The following is a 20783-nucleotide window of genomic DNA, read 5'->3' on the forward strand; positions in this document are numbered from 1 at the left end:
TATATAAAATTTGGCTCAGCGCTTTCTGATTTCATCTGTTACTATGTTGATCTTTCTATAGAGTTCGTTTTGTGGTCTCTTCATCCAAATGCCATTTTTGTTTATTGGACCGTAAATCTTCCTGAGAATTTTTCTTTCCTGCTTTTATATTTCCTTAATTTTTGAATTACCATCAATCACCATTGTTTCAGCTGCATAGATTGCTTCTGGAAGAATCACTGTTGTATAGTGCCTTAATTTTGCGTCTGTCGAAATGCACTTCTTGTTGTAATGCGTCCATGTTAGCTTGTAGGCCTTCTGGAGCTTGGTGATTCTTTGTTCATTGGCAATTCAGTTTAATCCTGAGGGCTGTATAGTTTCACCGAGGTATTTAAAATGGCAGACTTGTGCAATTTCACCATATTTTGTTATTAAAGGGGATTTATTTTCTGGCTGCCTTTCCATATATTGGGTTTTTCATAAGATATCTGTAGTCCGGTTTTTTGTGAAATTTCATGTAGTTTTTCCACTGCGTGAATCGCTTCTGTTCTGTTATTGGTGATAATTGCAATATCGTCAGCGAAAGTAAGGCACTTGACTTTAATTCGGTTCTCTTTCTTGATACCAATTTGGATACCCTTTACGTGAGGTTCCCATTCCCTGATTATCTTTTCTAGAACAATATTGAAAAGGATTGAGGTTAGTCCGTCCCCCTGTTGGACTCCAGATTTGATTTCGAAGGGTTCTGATACTTCGCCCATGAATTTCACTTTGGCCGTTGTTCCTGTAAGTGTCTGTTCTGTGATTTTTCGTGTCTTTCGGTCGATCCCAAATTCCTCCATGATTTTAAACAGGGTTCCATGGTCCACTGAATCATATGCTTTCCTGAAGTCGATGAATGTAACTACTGTGTTTCTGCATTTCCTCATCTGTAATATTGTCTTTAAGCACCAGATCTGTTCCGCACATGAGCGTCCTTTTCTGAATCCGGCCTGGTATTCACCAATTAGTGTATCTGCTTGGGATTCTATCCTGTTTAAAAGCGCTTTGGAAAGGATTTTGTAAGTGACTGGGAGCAGGGAAGTTCCTCTGTAATTGTTCATGTCTGTCTAGTTGCCCTTTTTGTGTAGCGGGTGAATTAGAGCGCATTTCCAGTCCTCTGGTATCTGCTCCGTTATCCATATGTCAGACATTATATGGTGTAATTTCTGCATAAGTATAGGATCGTTTAGTTTCCAGAACTCAGCAATGATCCCATCTTCTCCTGGTACTTTGTTATTTTTCAACTGCTTGACTATCTATATAATTTCTTCAAGATCCGGGGCATGTGAATCTGGGTGTGTGAATACTGGAGAAGAGAAGACAAGTTTTTCTTGGGGTGGTTCGCAGTTGAGGAGGGAACTGAAATATTGGGCTAAGATTTTGCAGTTATTTTTCGTGTTGGTTTCCAAAGAGCCATCGGGTTTCTTGAAGTACAAGCTAGGCGCTTGGTATCACTGTAAGTTTTCTCTGAAAATCTTATAAAAATTTCTTGTATTATTTTTGATGAAATCCTGCTGGATTTCAGAGAGTCTGTTGTTGTCATATCCCCGTTTTTCTTTTCTAATTATTTTTGAGGTCTGTTTTTGGGTTTTAAGAAAGTTCTCCCAGTTTTCTTCAGTTTTGTGACTGCTAAATTTTTTCCATGCAGTTATTTGGTTGTCGACTGCCTCATCACAGGTTGCATTCCAGCAGCAATGTTTCCTGTTGCGAGGGGGTTGTCCTAATTTGAGGGCTTCCTGAATTTACTCTGTTAGTTTCTTCCAGTCTGTTGATTTTTCCTGATTAATTTGCATGATGATTTTTTTCTTTGTTGAGTTGCAGATATTGCGGATCTGGTTTGGTACTTTTGGGTGGCCTTTTTAGCATTCTGTTGGGTTGGAATTTTGTTTTTATTTGGAGAAGATGATGATCTGATTCAAAGACACCTTTGCGGGTTCTGATGTCTTGAATTTCTTTTATGTTTTCTTTGGAAATTGCGACATGGTCTATTTGGTATTCACCATGTCTAAGACTGGGTGATCTCCATGTGGTTAATTTATGTGCAGGTTTTTGAAACTGGGTACTCATTATTTTAAGTCCAAAGTTTCTGCAGAAGTCGATTAGTTTTTCACCATTCTTGTTGGTACGTTTGTGTTTGGTGTGGGGTCCAGTGGTACCTCTGAATTTTTTTTCCTTCCCTAATTGTGCATTAAAATCGCCTTCTAAGATTTTCACATGGTGCCTAGGTACTTTATTTGTTGTTTCTTCTAGTGTTTCCCAGAAATTGTCCACTGTTTCAGAGTGGATTTTATTGTGGTGATTTCTGGGGGCGTGCACATTGATCAGAGTCTATGCTTTATTAGCTGATTTTACTGATAACAGGGAGACTCTTTCATTGGGATTCATTATTATTATTATCATTATTATTATTATTATTATTATTGTGGTCTTCAGTCCTGAGACTGGTTTGATGCAGCTCTCCATGCTACTCTATCCTGTGCAAGCTTCTTCATCTCCCAGTGCTTACTGCAACCTACATCCTTCTGAATCTGCTTAGTGTATTCATCCCTTGGTCTCCCTGTACGACTTTTACCCTCCATGCTGCCCTCCAATGCTAAATTTGTGATCCCTTGAAGCCTCAGAGCATGTCCCACCAACCGGTCCCTTCTTCTTGTCAAGTTGTGCCACGAACTCCTCTTCTCCCCAATTCTATTCAATACCTCCTCATTAGTTATGTGATCTATCCATCTAATCTTCAGCATTCTTCTGTAGCACCACATTTCGAAAGCTCCTATTCTCTTCTTGTCCAAACTATTTATCATCCATGTTTCACTTCCTTACATGGCTACACTCCATACAAATACTTTCAGAAACGACTTCCTGACACTTAAATCTAAACTCGATGTTAACAAATTTCTCTTCTTCAGAAACGCTTTCCTTGCCATTGCCAGTCTACATTTTATATAGTCTCTACTTCGACCATGATCAGTTATTTTGCTCCCCAAATAGCAAAACTCCTTTAATACTTTAAGTGTCTCATTTCCTAATCTAATTCCTTCAGCATCACCCAACTTAATTCCACTACCTTCCATTATCCTCGTTTTGCTTTTGTTGATGGTCATCTTTATATCCTCCTTTCAAGACACTATCCATTCTGTTCAACTGCTCTTCCAAGTCCTTTGCTGTCTCTGACAGAATTACAATGTCATCGGCGATCCTTAAAGTTTTCATTTCTTCTCCATGGATTTTAATACCTACTCCAAATTTTTCTTTTGTTTCCTTTACTGCTTGCTCAATATACAGATTGAATAACATTGGGGAGAAGCTACAACCCTGTCTCACTCCATTCCCAACTGCTGCTTCCCTTTCATGCCCCTAGACTCTTATAACTGCCATCTGGTTTCTGTACAAATTGTAAATAGGCTTTCACTCCCTGTACTTTACCCCTGGCACCTTTAGAATTTGAAAGAGAGTATTCCAGTCAACATTGCCAAAAGCTTTCTCTACGTCTACAAATGCTAGAAACATAGGTTTGCCTTTCCTTAATCTATTTTCTAAGATAAGTCGTAGGGTCAGTATTGCCTCATGTGTTCCAACATTTCTATGAAATCCAAACTGATCTTCCCTGAGGTTGGCTTCTATCAGTTTTTCCATTCGTCTGTAAAGAATTCGCATTAGTATTTTGTAGCTGTGACTTATTAAACTGATAGTTCGGTAATTTTCACATCTGTCAACAGCTGCTTTCTTTGGGATTGGAATTATTATATTCTTCTGGAAGTCTGAGGGTATTTCCCCTGTCTCATACATCTTGCTCACCAGATGGTAGAGTTTTGTCAAGACTGGCTCTCCCAAGTCCGTCAGTACTTCTAATGGAATGTTGTCTACTCCAGGGGCTTTGCTTCGACTCAGATCTTTCAGTGCTCTGTCAAACTCTTCACGCAGTATCATATCTCCCATTTCATCTTCATCTGCATGCTCATCCATCTCCATAATACTTACCTCAAGTATATCACCCTAGTATAGACCCTCTATATACTCCTTCCACCTTTCTGCTTTCCCTTCATTGCTTAGAACTGAGTTTCCATCTGAGTTCTTGATATTCATACAAGTGGCTCTCTTTTCTCCAAAGGTCTCTCTAATTTTCCTGTAGGCAGTTTCTATCTTTCCCCCCGTGAGATAAGCCTCTACATGCTTACATTTGTCCTCTACCCATCCCTGCTTAGCCATTTTGCACTTCCTGTCAATCTCATTTTTGAGACGTTTATATTCCTTTTTGCCTGCTTCATTTACTGCGTTTTTATGTTTCCTCCTTTCATCAATTAAATTCAATATTTCTTCTGTTACCCAAGGATTTCTACCAGCCCTCGTCTTTTTACCTACTTGATCCACAGCTGCCTTCGCTACTTCATCCCTCAGAGCTACCCATTCTTCTTCTACTGTATTTCTTTCCCCCATTCCTGTCAATTGTTCCCTTATCCTCTCCCTGAAACTCTGTACAATCTCTGGTTTAGTCAGTTTATCCAGATCCCATCTCCTTAAGTTCCCACCTTTTTGCAGTTCCTTCAGTTTTAATCTACAATTCATAACCAATAGATTGTGGTCACAGTCCACATTCGTCCCTGGAAATGTCTTACAATTTAAAACCTGGTTCCTAAATCTCTGCCTTACCATTATAAAATATATCTGATACCTTCTAGTATCTCCAGGATTCTTTCATGTATACAACCTTCTTTCATGATTCTTGAACCAAGTGTTAGCTATGATTAAGTTATGCTGTGTGCAAAATTCTACCAGACGGCTTCCTCTTTCATTTCTTACCTTCAATCCATATTCACCTACTACGTTTCCTTCTCTCCCTTTTGCTACTCTCGAATTCCAGTCACCGATGACTATTAAATTTTTGTCTCCCTTCACTACCTGAATAATTTCTTTTATCTCGTCATGCATTTCATCAATTTCTTCATCATCTGCAGAGCTAGTTGGCATATAAACTTGTACTACTGTGGTAGGCATGGGCTTCGTATCTGTCTTGGCCACAATAATGCGTTCACTATGCTGTTTGCAGTAGCTTACACGCATTCCTATTTTTTAAAATTCATTATCCCTATATTCACATGACCAAAAGTCTTGTTCCTCCTGCCACCGAACTTCACTAATTCCCACTATATCTAACTTTAACCTATCCATTTCCCTTTTTAAATTTTCTAACCTACCTGCCCGATTGAGGGATCTGACATTCCACGCTCCGATCCGTAGAACACGAGTTTTCTTTCTCCTGATAACGACATCCTCCTGAGTAGTCACCGCCTGGAGATCCGAATGGGGGACTATTTTACCTCCAGAATATTTTACCCAAGAGGATGCCATCATCATTTAACCATACAGTAAAGCTGCATGCCCTCGGGAAAAATTATGGCTGTAGTTTCCCCTTGCTTTCAGCCGTTCGCAGTACCAGCACAGCACGGCCGTTTTGGTTAGTGTTACAAGGCCAGATCAGTCAATCATCCAGACTGTTGCCCCTGCAACTACTGAAAAGGAACCACACGTTTGTCTGGCCTCTCAACAGATACCCCTCCATTGTGGTTGCACCTACAGTACGGCCGTCTGTATCGCTGAGGCACGCAAGCCTCCCCACCACGACAAGGTCCATGGCTCATGGGGGGGGGGGGGGGCGGGGGGGGTGGTGGTTACTATTATTATCATACATAAAAACGAAGTGTAGAGAGAGTTTTACCACAGTGAGAAGGTAGTAATTATACCTGTTACAGGTACTGAAGCATAATTATCAATTTTTATCTTTTTGATTTACAAACTAAGTGATAACTACAAACAAATAGGCTGCCTGATTTGACAGAGCAACAGCAGAAAACTTTTCATTGTTTCCAATCGTAGAAGTTAACCATATGTTTCTCATTTACACTATTTTATTTCATCATCTTCTCTTGAGAGGTAAACAATATTGGCCAAGGGGAAAAAGTTTTAAGACAATGCACTGTTGCAAACTGAGAGAAAACAAGGGAAATAAGAAGTGTATACAATTTCTCCAAAAGATAACAGAAAAGCTATAGCTGAATTATGAGGAACATGGCAGAAATACGTACTAGACAGTAGTGGGAATATACAGAACAAAATCTTACATTTGTTTCATTTTTTCAACCTCTGGATGTTTCTTGAACCAGATAAACTCTCAGTTCTTCCATTTTTCTTAGAAATACTACCTGAAGTGATACACAACGTTACAATAAAATATCAACATGACATTCATAAAGGTGAACACAACTGAGGGAAGAAAAATTATACATCATTACTTGTCAAACATTTATTGTAGATGAATAAGAATACTAACTACAAAAATCAATTGCACAGAAATCTTCCAGTAAAATAAAATTCATCTGTAAATATTTCAGAACTAACAGGAAACAATAAAAGTCATTCAAGCACTTATTTTTAAAATGTATAACAGTTTCAAGATACTTACAACATTGAGGTCTCAAAAAAAGTAACATTAAAAAATAAAGGTTAAAAAATTATTTGTCATAAGTATGCAGTTTGGAACAAAATTCCTTAGCACCAACAAGACTAGCATTATCAAGAAATTGAGGACAGGAAAAAAGAAATAGAAAAAACAGAGAGAGAGACAGAGAGAGAGAGAGAGAGAGAGAGAGAGAGGGAGAGAATTAAAACATGTTAAAAAATAATTTAAAAACTGCATTTTCTAAGACTACAGCACAGATTATTTCTCATCTAAACATAAAATATAATGCATGAAAAAATTGTGCCAAATCCTCAGATAATTTATTAGTTTCACAGAAACAGGCAGCCCGGAGAATGAATCTCAAAATCATAAAAAAAAGTATTTTTATATTTTCAGAGCAGTATACAAGCCATAAAAGTCAGATCAGGAAAACATATCCATGCACAGTTTAACGTAGCTTATGTATTATCTTAGCTTTCAAAATTTATGAGTACTGGTGGATAAATAAATGATTTCAATTTGATGAAAGTGTGGTAACTCAGAAAATTCGGTTTTACATCCATACGAGCATATGCAAGTCTATGCACATGCACCCTCACCATCACCCACATCCACCCACACCCACACCCACACCCACACCCACACCCACACCCACACCCACACCCACGCACGCTAGCTTCATGGCATTTTCACACAACCAAGCATTCAAATTACAAGCACATCCCACATTGTATGGAATACAATACAGTTTTTAAGAACAGTCAAGGAGAGATACGGGGAACATCTGCAACACACCTGACTAGACAACCAAGTAAATTAACTGTTGCTGAACACTTACTTGAATATAATCATGAAATAGAATATGATAAGAGCAGCATAATGGCTCTAATGCCAAGTTTCTGAGACAGCATAATCAAGGAGTCTATGGAAATAAATATTTCAGAAAAAGTAATAAACAGAGATGGAGGTTTCAATTTATACAATGCTCGGAGTCTGGCACTAATTTTATTAAGATTTCACTGCCATCACATTCACAAGAACTGGAAAACACTGAGAGAATTTGTGCTTCACAGAATATCACTGAGAGCTCTGAGAGACAGAAGAGCATCACAGTGCACAGTGGGTGCCAGAAATCAAACACCACTATAAATAGTGGTGTGAGTCCAACAATAGTTCAAAGTCTGAATGAAATCCAAGCAGCAAGTACAGTAACAGCACATGAAGAAGACAGATAGGTTGGTCATCGAAGTATTGTGCATAAAATGTAAAAAAAAAAACTTGGCAGAGCACCCGGAAACACATCATTAAAAATAAAGTATGATATTTTATTTATGCAGACCATTTGATGCCCATGAAGGCTACCACCACCACCACCACCACCACCACCACCACCATCATCTTCAAGGATTAGGCTATCAAACTGTTCTGCCTCAGAATTGTTCATGCCATCTCTTTAAGGGATGTCCAACTTAATATTACCTCATGACCACAATTTACAGTACATCGTGAACAGTACATCGTGAATTAACAGTGATGACACAAACAGGTGAAATGTTACGCAAAAAGCTAGGTAAAAGCCACTGTTAATATATGTGTGTGTGTGTGTGTGTGTGTGTGTGTGTGTGTGTGTGTGTGTGTCACTCCTTTTTACACTGATGTAAGATCCTCTTCCATTGGTGAATGTTTAAATTTACAGAACTGTCAGAAACTAATGGGGGCTAAATTATTGTGACACACTATAGAGATAAATGAGGTGGCATATTCAACATGTCAACATGACTATTCTACGATTCTGATGGCTCAATAGGTAATCAATGATGAAATAGCAAGTATGCATATGAATTTATTATTATAAGGAATAGCGTTTAATGATTTGTGTCAGAAGGACATGTAAAAGTTCATGGGAAGTGGGGTAATGTTAATGTTTTTCTTGAAAAGAATAGTCTCCATAGGTGAAACTCTGATTCATCACTTTGAACAGGATACTGATTGACTGAGCATGGAGTGTGTACATTCAAAGAGAAATTAAAAACTGCTCATTAGCTGCCAAAACAGGAACAAGTGTTGCACCACTGACAAAAACAAAAAGTTAAATACAGTTTCATTCCCACTTTTCACATTTTTTCTGTGCTTCATGCAGATTGCAATTTAATGTCCTGTCATCAATGAGGTCATTAGAGATGAGTTACAAGCACAGATAGGACAAGAGTGGGGTGGGAAACCAGTTTTGTACATTTCATCATCTGGATATTTGCCTTAATTGATTTAAGAAAACTGTGGACACCCTACACCTGCATAGTGATTTTTTAGTCCCATGCCTTCTGAGTATAGTCCATTGTCTTAGCAACTGTGCTACTGCACTCAAATGAAGAGAAGGAAAAGTCACTCGAAACTCACAGATCAGATGAGGAAGTAAGTGCTAAATCAAAAAAGTACTGATCATGATTCAAATTTTAGAACAGTAGAAGCAATACAAGCTAGAATCTAGTACTTCCAGTGTTGCCTGTTAACAAACAAATTATTACGACCATACATTCTTGTTTGACCACTAGAGTCAATGGGAATTACCTTCATAAAACAATTACTACAAAACACTACAGATTGGAATTAGCTCTGCATAATTTACTTGGCTCTTGCATGTTTCTTGATCTTCATTTGCTTTAAGCCCTTTTTCCATCATTTCTCCATTTCTTCCATTGCCTGTTTTCCAACTATTTTCTATTTTGTTTCATGCATCATCATTCTATATCTGTATCTGTGCCAGTGTTTGTCCTTCCTCTCAAGATTATAACTTATTCTTGCATCTCACAGTTTTCTCACTTTTTTCTGCAGGTATTTATGTTTCCATTTTGACTTGTAATTTCAGCTGAGTTTAGATGCTATCTTTGAGCTATTTCTAATCAACAGCTCATTATTAGTAGTGTCTGCTCTGCAATTCAGTGTAATAATGTAAAATGATGTGATAATGCTTAAACAAAATATAGTACACTTAAATCCTATCACTGTAAAAAAATTCTTGGGTTGGTGGGGGTTTGACAACATACCCCCTTCCAAATTAAACTTGTATGATTCGTAGGTTAAATTTCAAGTTTGTGTAGGCAAGGAAATGAATTTCTCCTAATGGTGTGGCTGAGTATCACACAGGGTTCTTAGCATATGACGGCATATGACTTTACCCTACTCTACTAGTAGTAGAACTCTGAAATTTGAGTGTTGGATGTTAATCCATCGTTACTTTGCAGTCATTTTCTGGGTCTTCTGTTATTTGTGATCCAGGGTTTGGAGTTACTAATCGTTTCCTGCAACAACTACACACATTGTTATTCTATCCCTGTACATCTATTTACTTATCAGTTAAGTAAATGTTTCTCTTGCACAAAAACATTGTTCTTTAAATTACACCATTTTTTGTTCTAGCTTAACTGTTTTGTTGCATTATTGCAATTTTGGGTTTTGTTCTATTTTCAAGCATCTACAAAGAAATAACACAATGTTGGATTATGTCTTGTAGAGACTTGAAAATTGCCAAAAACCTGAAACTCCAACAGCACAATAAAGCAGTTATAGCTAAAAGCAAAAATGATATCATTTAAAAATTTATAGAGCCTTGGACCCACATTATAAGAAGTTCATAAAAACATTGCTAACATATTTTTTATGTTTCACTATGAACATAGAAACAAAACTAAATTTTCTACAATAGATGTTATGGTTCATGGTGTGGGTTCCTGTAGTCATGTCCTAGTTCAGTGGTTCATGGTGTGGGTTCCTGTAGTCATGTCCTAGTTCATGAACCATGGGCAACGTATGAGTGGCCAAGTAAGTGGTCCTGACAGTCGGGATACCAGTTACTTTGGAATAAGGCTGGGCATCTCTGACATATTCTGACTCGTGGTCACCTTTGTGCTCATACGGCAAAGACTACCAAATCCACCGGTTAGTCCCTCAGCCGTTAGGGATAAAACCCAGTGGGACTCGGGGCAAGTAAGGCTAGCAACCTGCTTCCCTGGTACTTTAAATATGATGCTGGCAACAATCAGAGCAAAATGCCTCGGACTTTTGGAGGTGAAAGAGTCCCACCTCTAACTGACAAACCAGGGACTCATAAGATATGACTTGGCAAACAAATGGTAATGAGATGGGGAGCTATTAATATCAATGGGGGCTACTCTGGGAAGAAGGTAGAGCTGGCAGAGGCTGCAAGTAAGATGGGGCTGGACGTTTTAGCTGTTAGTGACATTCGGGTAAGGGGTGAGAAAGAAGAGGAAGTGGGAGAATACAAGGTCTACCTGTCAGGAGTCAAAGCAGGAATAGCACAATGGGGTGTAGGGCTTTACATCAGGAAAGAAATGGAACCTAGCATAGTTGCAATAAGGTATGTAAACGAACGACTGATGTGCATAGATTTGACAGTGTCTAGCAAGAAAATTAGGATTGTGTCAGTATATTCGCATTGTGAAGGGACAGATCAAGATGGATAGTTTTTATGAGGCACTCAGTGATGTAGTTGTTAGAGTAAAGGACAAGGACAGTGTTCTGCTCATGGGTGATTTTAACGCCAGGATTGGAAATCGAACAGAAGGGTATGAAAAGGTTATGGGTAAATTTGGAGAGGATATGGAGGCCAACAGGAACGGGAAACAACTCTTGGATTTCTGTGCCAATATGGGCTTAGTAATCACAAACTCCTATTTTAAACATAAGAACATTCACCGGTATACTTGGGAAGGCAGGGGAACCAGATCCGTCATTGACTATATAATAACAGATCAGGAATTCAGGAAGGCTGTGAGGGACACACGTGTATTCAGGGGATTCTTTGATGACACTGATCATTATTTAATCTGCAGTGAAATTGGGATTGTGAGGCCGAAAGTGCATGAGGACAGGTCCATATGTAGGAGGATAAGAGTGGAGAAACTTCAGGATAAGGAAATCAGGCACACGTACATAACAGCGATCTCAGAAAGGTACCAGTTATTTGAATGTAGTCAATTACAGTCATTGGAAAAGGAATGGACAAGGTACAGGGACACAGTACTAGAAGTGGCTAAAGAATGTCTTGGAACGGTAGTGTGTAGAAGTAGGATGAAGCAAACAGCTTGGTGGAATGATACAGTCAAGGCAGCCTGTAAAAGCAAAAAGAAGGCGTATCAAAAATGGCTACATACTAGAACCCTGGTAGACAGGGAAAGTTATGTTGAAGAAAGAAACAAAGCCAAACAGATAATTGCAGAATCCAAGAAGAAATCTTGGGAAGACTTTGGAAACAGGTTGGAGACTATGGGTCAAGCTGCTGGAAAACCATTCTGGAGTGTAATTAGCAGTCTTCGAAAGGGAGGTAAGAAGGAAATGACAAGTATTTTGGACAGGTCAGGAAAACTGCTGGTGGATCCTGTGGATGCCTTGGGCAGATGGAGAGAATATTTTGAAGAGTTGCTCAATGTAGGTGAAAATGCGATCAGTAATGTTTCAGATTTCGAGGTAGAATGGGATAGGAATGATGATGGAAATAGCATCACATTTGAGGAAGTGGAGAAAATGGTCAATAGATTGCAGTGCAATAAAGCGGCTGGGGTGGATGAAGTTAAGTCGGAACTCATCAAATACAGTGGAATGTCAGGTCTTAAATGGCTACACAGGATAATTGAAATGGCCTAGGAGCCGGGACAGGTTCCATTAGACTGGACAAAAGCAGTAATCACACCAATCTTTAAACATGGAAACAGAAAAGATTGTAACAACTACAGAGGTATCTCTTTAATCAGCGTTGTGGGCAAAATCTTCTCAGGTATTGTTGAAAGGAAAGTGCGAGTATTAGTTGAGGACCAATTGGATGAAAATCAGTGTGGGTTTAGGCCTCTCAGAGGTTGTCAGGACCAGATCTTTAGCTTACGGCAAATAATGGAGAAGTGTTATGAGTGGAACAGGGAATTGTATCTATGCTTTATAGATCTAGAAAAGGCATATGACCGGGTTCCTAGGAGGAAGTTATTGTCTGTTCTACAAGATTATGGGATAGGAGGCAAACTTTTGCAAGCAATTAAAGTTCTTTACATGGATAGTCAGGCAGCAGTTAGAGTTGACGGTAAGTTGAGTTCATGGTTCAGAGTAGTTTCAGGGGTAAGACAAGGCTGCAACCTGTCTCCACTGTTGTTCATATTATTTATGGAACATATGTTGAAAACAATAGACTGGCTGGGTGAGATTAAGATATGTGAACATAAAATAAGCAGTCTTGCATATGCGGATGACTTAGTTGTGATGGCAGATTCGATTGAAAGTTTGCAAAGTAATATTTCAGAGCTAGATGAGAAGTGTAAGGACTATGGTATGAAGATTAGCATCTCCAAAACGAAAGTAATGTCAGTGGGAAAGAAATATAAATGGACTGAGTGCCAAATAGGAGGAACAAAGTTAGAACAGGTGGACGGTTTCAAGTACTTAGGATGCATATTCTCACAGGATGGCAACATAGTGAAAGAACTGGAAGCGAGGTGTAGAAAAGCTAATGCAGTGAGCGCTCAGCGACGGTCTACTCTCTTCTGTAAGAAGGAAGTCAGTACCAATACTAAGTTATCTGTGCACCGTTCAATCTTTCGACCAACTTTGTTGTATGGCAGCAAAAGCTGGGTGGATTCAGGTTACCTTATCAACAAGGTTGAGGTTACGGATATGAAAGTAGCTAGGATGATTGCAGGTACTAGTAGATGGGAACAATGGCAGGAGGGTGTCCACAATGAGGAAATCAAAGAAAAACTGGGAATGAACTCTATAGATGTAGCAGTCAGGGCGAACAGGCTTAGATGGTGGGGTCATGTTACACGCATGGGAGAAGTAAGGTTACCCAAGAGACTCATGGATTCAGCAGTAGAGGGTAGGAGGAGTCGGGGCAGACCGAGGAGAAGGTACCTCGATTCGGTTAAGAATGATTTTGAAGTAATAGGTTTAACATCAGAAGAGGCACCAATGTTAGCACTGAATAGGGGATCATGGAGGAATGTATAAGGGGGGCTATGCTCCAGACTGAACGCTGAAAGGCATAATCAGTCTTAAATGATGATGATGGTGATGAGATGTTATGCTTACAAGTCCTGCAATGCTTTTCATAACAGACATGGAGGCGAATCAGGTAAGAATGAACTAACATGCCAGATTAGCCATTGTTGGTCTAGTAACACAGCCAACTTAACATGAGTTTTTAGTTAACCTTTCACATTGGTCTAAACAAATGTTATGCTGGCTCTCCATATTAGTCTCAGAAACAAAATATTCAAGCACTTCAAAACATAGACACAGACCAAGTCTGTATGATTAACAGATCTTCCTCAAATGGCTTTTCTCCATTAAGATAGCTGACAATTGCAGAATCAGAGATAGCATCTGCTACAGACTTAATTAAAATAATTGCTAAGACATGGCTATGTGAGTGCCTACTATTAGTGGACTCCAGTACAGACAAATAAGTGTTATACGGAAGAAAAAATAAGTGATGTCTCAGGGACTGGCAACAGCTCATGCAAAACACACCAGAAAATAGTGCACCCTACACTGAGACAATTTAAACTGCAAATAACTAAGTCAGTTATTGAAAGATTTCTTGCTATTGGCTTAAAAATAAGATGCACAGTTAGCCACATTAGTTTTGGAACCTGAATTATGCCATCCAGTCATTTCTCCTTTAAATAACAACTAAAATAAAGGTACATCTTCTCACTGGAGAACAGAGATATAAAAGTAAAACCATGAAAACTCCAGATTGGATTATCAACAATATCAGGAAAAAGACCGATTGCTACTCACTCACCATCAAGACCGGTCACTACAAAAAGACTGTTCGACAATTAGCTTTCCACCAAAGCCTTCTACAGAAAAGGGGACACACACACATTGGATTATCAACAATATCAGGAAAAAGACCGATTGCTACTCACTCACCATCAAGACCGGTCACTACAAAAAGACTGCTCGACAATTAGCTTTCCACCAAAGCCTTCTACAGAAAAGGACACACACACACACACACACACACACACACACACACACACACACATACACACACACCTCAAGTGCACATGACTGCCATTTCTGGCAGCTTGGACTGGTCTGATGTTGGTGTTTTCTTTTCTAATCTATCCTTTTCCTAATATTATAGACATATAAAAGTGGCTTGAAAGTCAGTTACCCAGAAAACTTCATAAAATTATGCCATCATTTTTTATAATATTTTAATAATTAATTATTAATTAATTACTTAAAGTTTCAGTATCTACAGCCTTACCCTCATTTTTGTCTCATTTATCCCCTGAATGTGTGATGATTCAACAACAATAATCCAGATATAAATTGAATTGGTTACACAAAACTCAGTATGAGGAAGAAAGCATTTTACTGGAAACTATGCTACACATATCTATGAAATCAACTAATGTTGCACCACTGGATGCGAGGTCAGCTGCTTACAGGGGTCTGATAGAGCGATCGTTGCACCCATTCCAGATATCTTCTGGTTGGGAGACTAAGCAGAGCATCTACACGTCTCCTTGATACTAGAAATACTGGTGAATAAGAGAAGAGACTGAATAAAAAGACAGTAAACAGGTATTTATTTGAGCTGATGGAAACTGGTTGGAAGAAGCGAATGAGTTTATGGGATAAAAATGAGGTCAAAAAATGGAAAAAAAAAATGACACAATCATCATATTTTTTTATCTACTACCACCAGGGCTTTTAAGACTGGAAAGATTCAAACCCTACTTTTACTTCACTACACATATCTACCACAAACTTTGAAGAATTTATGTGAATGCCTGTGGTGTGAAAGAATGTAATTGACTGATTTTCAGTACTGGCTATTTCACGAACACATTTATTTCAGAAACAGTAACAGCAATGTGTAAAACTAGTTTAACTGTGACTGGTCAATAAAGATACTGTGTTAGAACTGACAATCATTGTTGCTTTGTCAATTCACAGCAAATAAAAATAAAGAATTTTTATAACTTAAGACGGTGCATAATATTGAAAAATCTACTGTTACAAAAAACTAATGAGATATGCACAAAATTGTTTATTTGGCTACTTTTTTTTTTCTACACTACTACTGTTAACTGTGAATTTCCCAGGAATATGCTGTGTTTTGACATATCATGTTAAACATTAAAACAGGGCAATTTTAATTGTTTTCTTCCCAAACACAACTTTCCTCCAGGGCGCATTTGAACATTAATGCGTGGATGGTTGCCTGTTTCTCCAACTAACTCTGCAACTGTATGAATGTTATTTATGCCTAAATGTTTTATGTAACATATTGACTCTGTTCACTGGTGTTACCTGGAGCTTCCAATACTTTTGATATCTCACACAGAAAATACACCTACACTCTAATAATTTTAATATTCAATCACTGGAAAATCAAGGCTGGAATATGTGATTGTTCAGCTTCTCCCAGTGAACTTTATAATGAAATAATATATGGGTGTACTGCTGGTTGTTAAGTGTACAAAGGGAACAACACTTTTATGAGCAACTCTGTTATCATCAGGCATGCTGATGAAATGACTACTTGGTGGCTCAGGGTGCCTGTCCATTGCTCTGTGTGCCATCTAGTCCCAGAAGCAAGCCAGTGTACCAGCACTATGAAATGCTATAAACCGCAGGAGTTGATATATCAGTGCGCCTCTTGTAGGGGACAACAGATGAAACAATGAGTGGGACGGGTGGGTGGTGGTGGTGACGTGAGTATCCTTGATCCTTTCCCCTCCCACTGCCCTCAAGTTACCAGGAAGTAAGTTCAGCAGTGCACCTGATGATAGTGACAGGATCAATCGCTGAAGCATTGTGCCATTTGGACACCAGCAACCATCAGTACAACTGTATGTTAGTTTGTTTGTCTGGAGTACAATTACGCATGTTAATATACATCATTACACACCAAATAGAAGGCGTAATGAGCGGCAGACTGAGATGCCGAAAAGGATGACCAACAGCTAAGCTTCTGGACAATATCCTTCACAGTGCACTCTCTCTCTCTCTCTCTCTCTCTCTCTCTCTCTCTCTCTCTCTCTCTCACACACACACACACACACACACACACACACACACACACACACACACACAAAACCACTGACGACTGTCAGAACTGCGTTCTGCCACTCTAAACTGACTTTGTCCAAGAGTAGCTGTTGGTCAGCCTTTTCTACAAGCCTGTTTGCAGCTCAGCACTACTTCTATCTAGCATTATTATTATTATTATTACTATTTATTTCCTTTTGGTTGCATTTCCTACACTTCACAGGCTCCCATTTTCTGCTGTTCTGCTTTTAACATTCATTTGTACTTTCTGTGAAATTTTACCTTACATTTTTACCATTTTCTCCTTTTTAATCTTGTTTAGTTTATTTTAGTAAACATTATCATTAGTTTAGGAAAAAAATCTGACCCTGTAATATGAATTCTCAAATGTGTTCATTAAGTTTGGGGCCACACAGTTCCAGACCGGCTTTTGATTTCCTACTTACGGTAGGTTCCAGTTCCCTATGAAAGACTATAGGCAAAAACTAACTGCTCTTTATTTTTTTCCAATAATAAAAAGGCAAAGTTTTAATTAGGTGGCTTTAAACCAGCAACATCCCAGTGAGATATGGAGATAATAGATGCAAAAGATGTTTATCAAAGTTGAAGATAATGAAAATGATATCATAAGCATAGTTCATCCAGTTCTGCTCATGGGCAGAATATCCTAGAAACTAGTGCAATTTTAGCTAATTTTTGGTGCTGTAGCTTCAATCATTCATTGAAGAATGAATATATAAGAAATACAAAAAACAAAACTTCAACAATGTCTTTTGCATTGCATATTAGAGAGCATGTCACACAATAATTCTGCATGTTCCAGCCACTAAGAATATGAATGACTCTAAATATACATTAAGAAATATGTCCAGAAGTGAAAATTGACCACACACTTCAAAAATTCTTTTATCTGTTGAAATATGGGGACCTATAAAAATATGTTTTTGTACTATAATATTAATGAGATTCTTGTGACGGACTACAGCAATGATAAAATTTATTTCTTACCCATCAGTTCATGCTTTCATAAATTTCTGTACATCAATAACATCTTGTTACACAGTTGCAGGAAAATTGTGTCCAGCCTGGGACTCAAACTTGAACACCGTCTTTCATGGGCCATCTAAACAGACCACATGTACAATCTAAAAGCTGGAGCTTTCACTATAAAAAAAAGAGAAGTTTGCACTACCCATGAGGCAAACTTGACTGAATTGTTTCGAAAAGCACTGCCCACAGGCAACATGTATACATCAATGTCCTGATAGTGAATTCAGCAGTTGTAACCTGTCACACAGCACATACTCCAGTGAAGAGTACAAACATTTTGTACCATCTATACTGCTGCATGTCTGTATTACAATAGTACACAGTTATGTAATTATGAAACAGCTACAACTATGTTTCCTCATGAAATTGTTTTCTCTCTTTCCTGTCATATATCACAAGTTTCAGTGCTTACCAAATGTTTTCTAATCTCTCTCATTCAGGAATAAAAAATTTTGGCACACAAGACTTTTGGATGACTTGCTCAGAGCACATGTAGAAATTTTAGGCATTATCTTATAGGTTCCAAACTACATTAATCTCTTGCTGACTATTGGCATGTTTAAGATGACAAAGAAAATAAGATTCACCACTCATATCATAGATGATACAATGAACACATCTTATACAAGATAACAGTTTAAGAGCAGACACACATGCATACTTCTCTACTGAATATCATTTATCATGAACTTACATGATCACAGATTTTGTTGGTTTGTCACATAGACGGAGAGATTTAGATATCAGAATCTTCTTCTTGTACAATAATAAATTTCCTAAATCCATTATATACTAGCACATAACAATAATGTAATATCACAAATATGGAATAAAATCCAACAAACTGATTCAAATAATGAAATCAAATTCAGCAAAAGTAAAAGTAACATTATTAAAGTTCACTTAGTGAAGCTCGAATAAAAATAATTTTTTTTGTCAAGATATCAAACAAGACGTTACTTTTAAAGTATATATTTCATAGAGCTGCCTGTAAATAAATATGGCAATAATACTGCAATGAATGATAGTGAAACATATTTCTACATGAAAATAAATATAGTGACTAACTACTCTGCATTGTCTGCAAAGACAATTATTTTACAAATGAGTATTGTATTAGATACAACAGTCATCATGAATAAACTCACACATTCTTTGTCAAGTGAACAGCCACATAATATAACATTGTTTAATGTACAGGCACTTGCAAGTACATAGCAACAAATAAATAATAATAAAAATCTATCAACTAAACTGACATTATTGCCTAGGCACTGTATTTATCTGACTAATGTAATCTCAGTTCAGATTTGGCTAACTGCAAGTTTAGCTTTCACAACCTCAAGATCAAAGTCAGACACTATTATAGAATTTTTCATTATTACTTTTCCTTCAGTTATCTTCTCTTTTTCTTAGACCGGCGACTTTTCTTTATTGACTGTGAAGAAGTATTTCCAGTATCACTTCCCACTTCGTCGTCATTAAAAATTACACTCTCTGACACTGATTCAACCTGGGAATCAATCTTATGGGGAAAGAGTGTTTTTTCCAAATTATCTGGGACCAGCCCTGATGGCTCTTTTACACAATCATTGTAATCATCTCTTAGTGTGATACTAGCATCTATAGATTCTGAAGTGTCAATAAGAGATAAAGAAGCTGTGACAACTTTCTTCTTGAAGGTATGATCAGAAATATCTTCACAGTGTGAGTTATCGGGTACCAGTTGCTTCTGTGTAATTCCATCTGGAGTTAGAATTTCAGTATTTATTTCTTTGACATTAGAAACTTGGGACAAACACTTTTGAGGTGGTGGTGAACTATTTGTGAAATCACGTTTTTCTGCTTTTAAAGAAACTGCTTCCCCTGTAGTGCTGTCACTGTTTTCTAATTTTGTAGATGAACTTGAACTATCTGATTTACCTGGCTGACAGTATTGCTTATCTTTGGGAGGTGTAGCTACAATTTTGCTCCACAACTTTGGAGAAGGGACTTCCACAGCTTTATTAGTTGAAATATTGCTGTCCTCCAGATTCAACACTTGAGACTCAGTTTCTGTCTTTGTGGAATCAATCTGGCTTTTACGAGAACCTACTTTGGCAGCAGAAGGCACAACACTGCTGCTGAATTCTGTATTAAATGTAGAAACAGAACTGTGAATATCACCAAAACTTGAATTTCTTAAATCTAAACTTGGGAGTGTGCACTTGTTTTCAAGCTGTATCTGTGATTTTAAGTTACAAAAATATTCCTCTTTACTGCTGTGTACCAAAATATCTTCTTGCTTTACAGGTGCAAGATATGAATCATTAACTTCTTCAGTTGCCTGTCTATTTTGAGTTGTCTCTGAATTTTTTTTCCTTGCATCAGAGGTCTCATTTTCTTTTTTAGCAACAATGTTTGTTTTTACATTCTCCAAGGCAGGTCTGTCAGTATCTGTAACTTCCAACATCTCAATAGTTTGACTACATTCTTCATTACAATATTTTGATGTAGTATGAGAATCCATCACACAATTTTTCTTTGATTTCATATTAAAATCCATGCTGTCAGTGCTCATTTGTCTTTCTGTGATACTATCTAAGTTCATTCGCTTGTGATTTTTTTCCTTTTTTTGACTACCAGCTACAAGGTTTCTTTCTTGTTTTGTAGATTCTTGTTTCAACTTTGATTTTTTGTTATTTGTTGACTGAACCACATCTCTCATCAACAATTCATTTTCCAAACATGTTTTATCAGACAGATGTACTCTTATTTGCAAACAATTTTTCTCAGTAGATGCACACGAAAGATTTTCTTGTTTACTTTTCTTGCAGTTAACCCTGTCCGTAGTCATATTACCCGCAGCAACAACTGCATCATTAATGCAAGCGCCTACTTCATGAACATTAGGCTTCACTATTGTTGGCCAATGCATGATATTTTCTTCCTCGGAGGAACTGATATTCACGTTCCTCACTGATTTATATGACACCATGGTGGTTCCTTCCTCATCCGAAGGCACGGACACTGTTATAACTGTTCCCACAGGGTTCACAATTTTTTCGACGGGAATTGAACATCTCTTGCCTATGGGGCTGCTTCTGTTTCCAACGACCATTCTTCTTCCTTTGAACAAAGAAAAAGCCAGAGGCAGGTGTTTCTAAATTGTTGTTAATAATGGAAAACACAATTTTCAATCTAG

General features: G+C 37.9%; 1 protein-coding gene across 5 annotated transcripts in view; it reads right to left on the reverse strand.

Annotated features, from left to right (window-relative positions):
- LOC126175784 (breast carcinoma-amplified sequence 3 homolog) overlaps positions 1 to 20783 on the reverse strand; it is a 223946-nt gene that overhangs the window by 64836 nt on the left and 138327 nt on the right. For 2 of the 5 annotated variants that reach the window (XM_049922758.1, XM_049922757.1), the window contains exon 12: positions 16093 to 20707. The exons of 1 other annotated variant lie outside the window; for it this stretch is intronic. In XM_049922758.1, coding sequence (XP_049778715.1) covers positions 18996 to 20707 — 1712 coding nt within the window. In that variant the 3' untranslated portion in view covers positions 16093 to 18995. Of the gene's footprint in view, positions 1 to 16089; positions 20708 to 20783 lie in introns of those variants that run through there. 2 more of the 5 variants (XM_049922760.1, XM_049922759.1) reach the window with 2 other exon arrangements.

The sequence above is a fragment of the Schistocerca cancellata genome, chromosome 3, assembly GCF_023864275.1.
Source record: "Schistocerca cancellata isolate TAMUIC-IGC-003103 chromosome 3, iqSchCanc2.1, whole genome shotgun sequence".
NCBI classification, from domain to species: domain Eukaryota; kingdom Metazoa; phylum Arthropoda; class Insecta; order Orthoptera; family Acrididae; genus Schistocerca; species Schistocerca cancellata.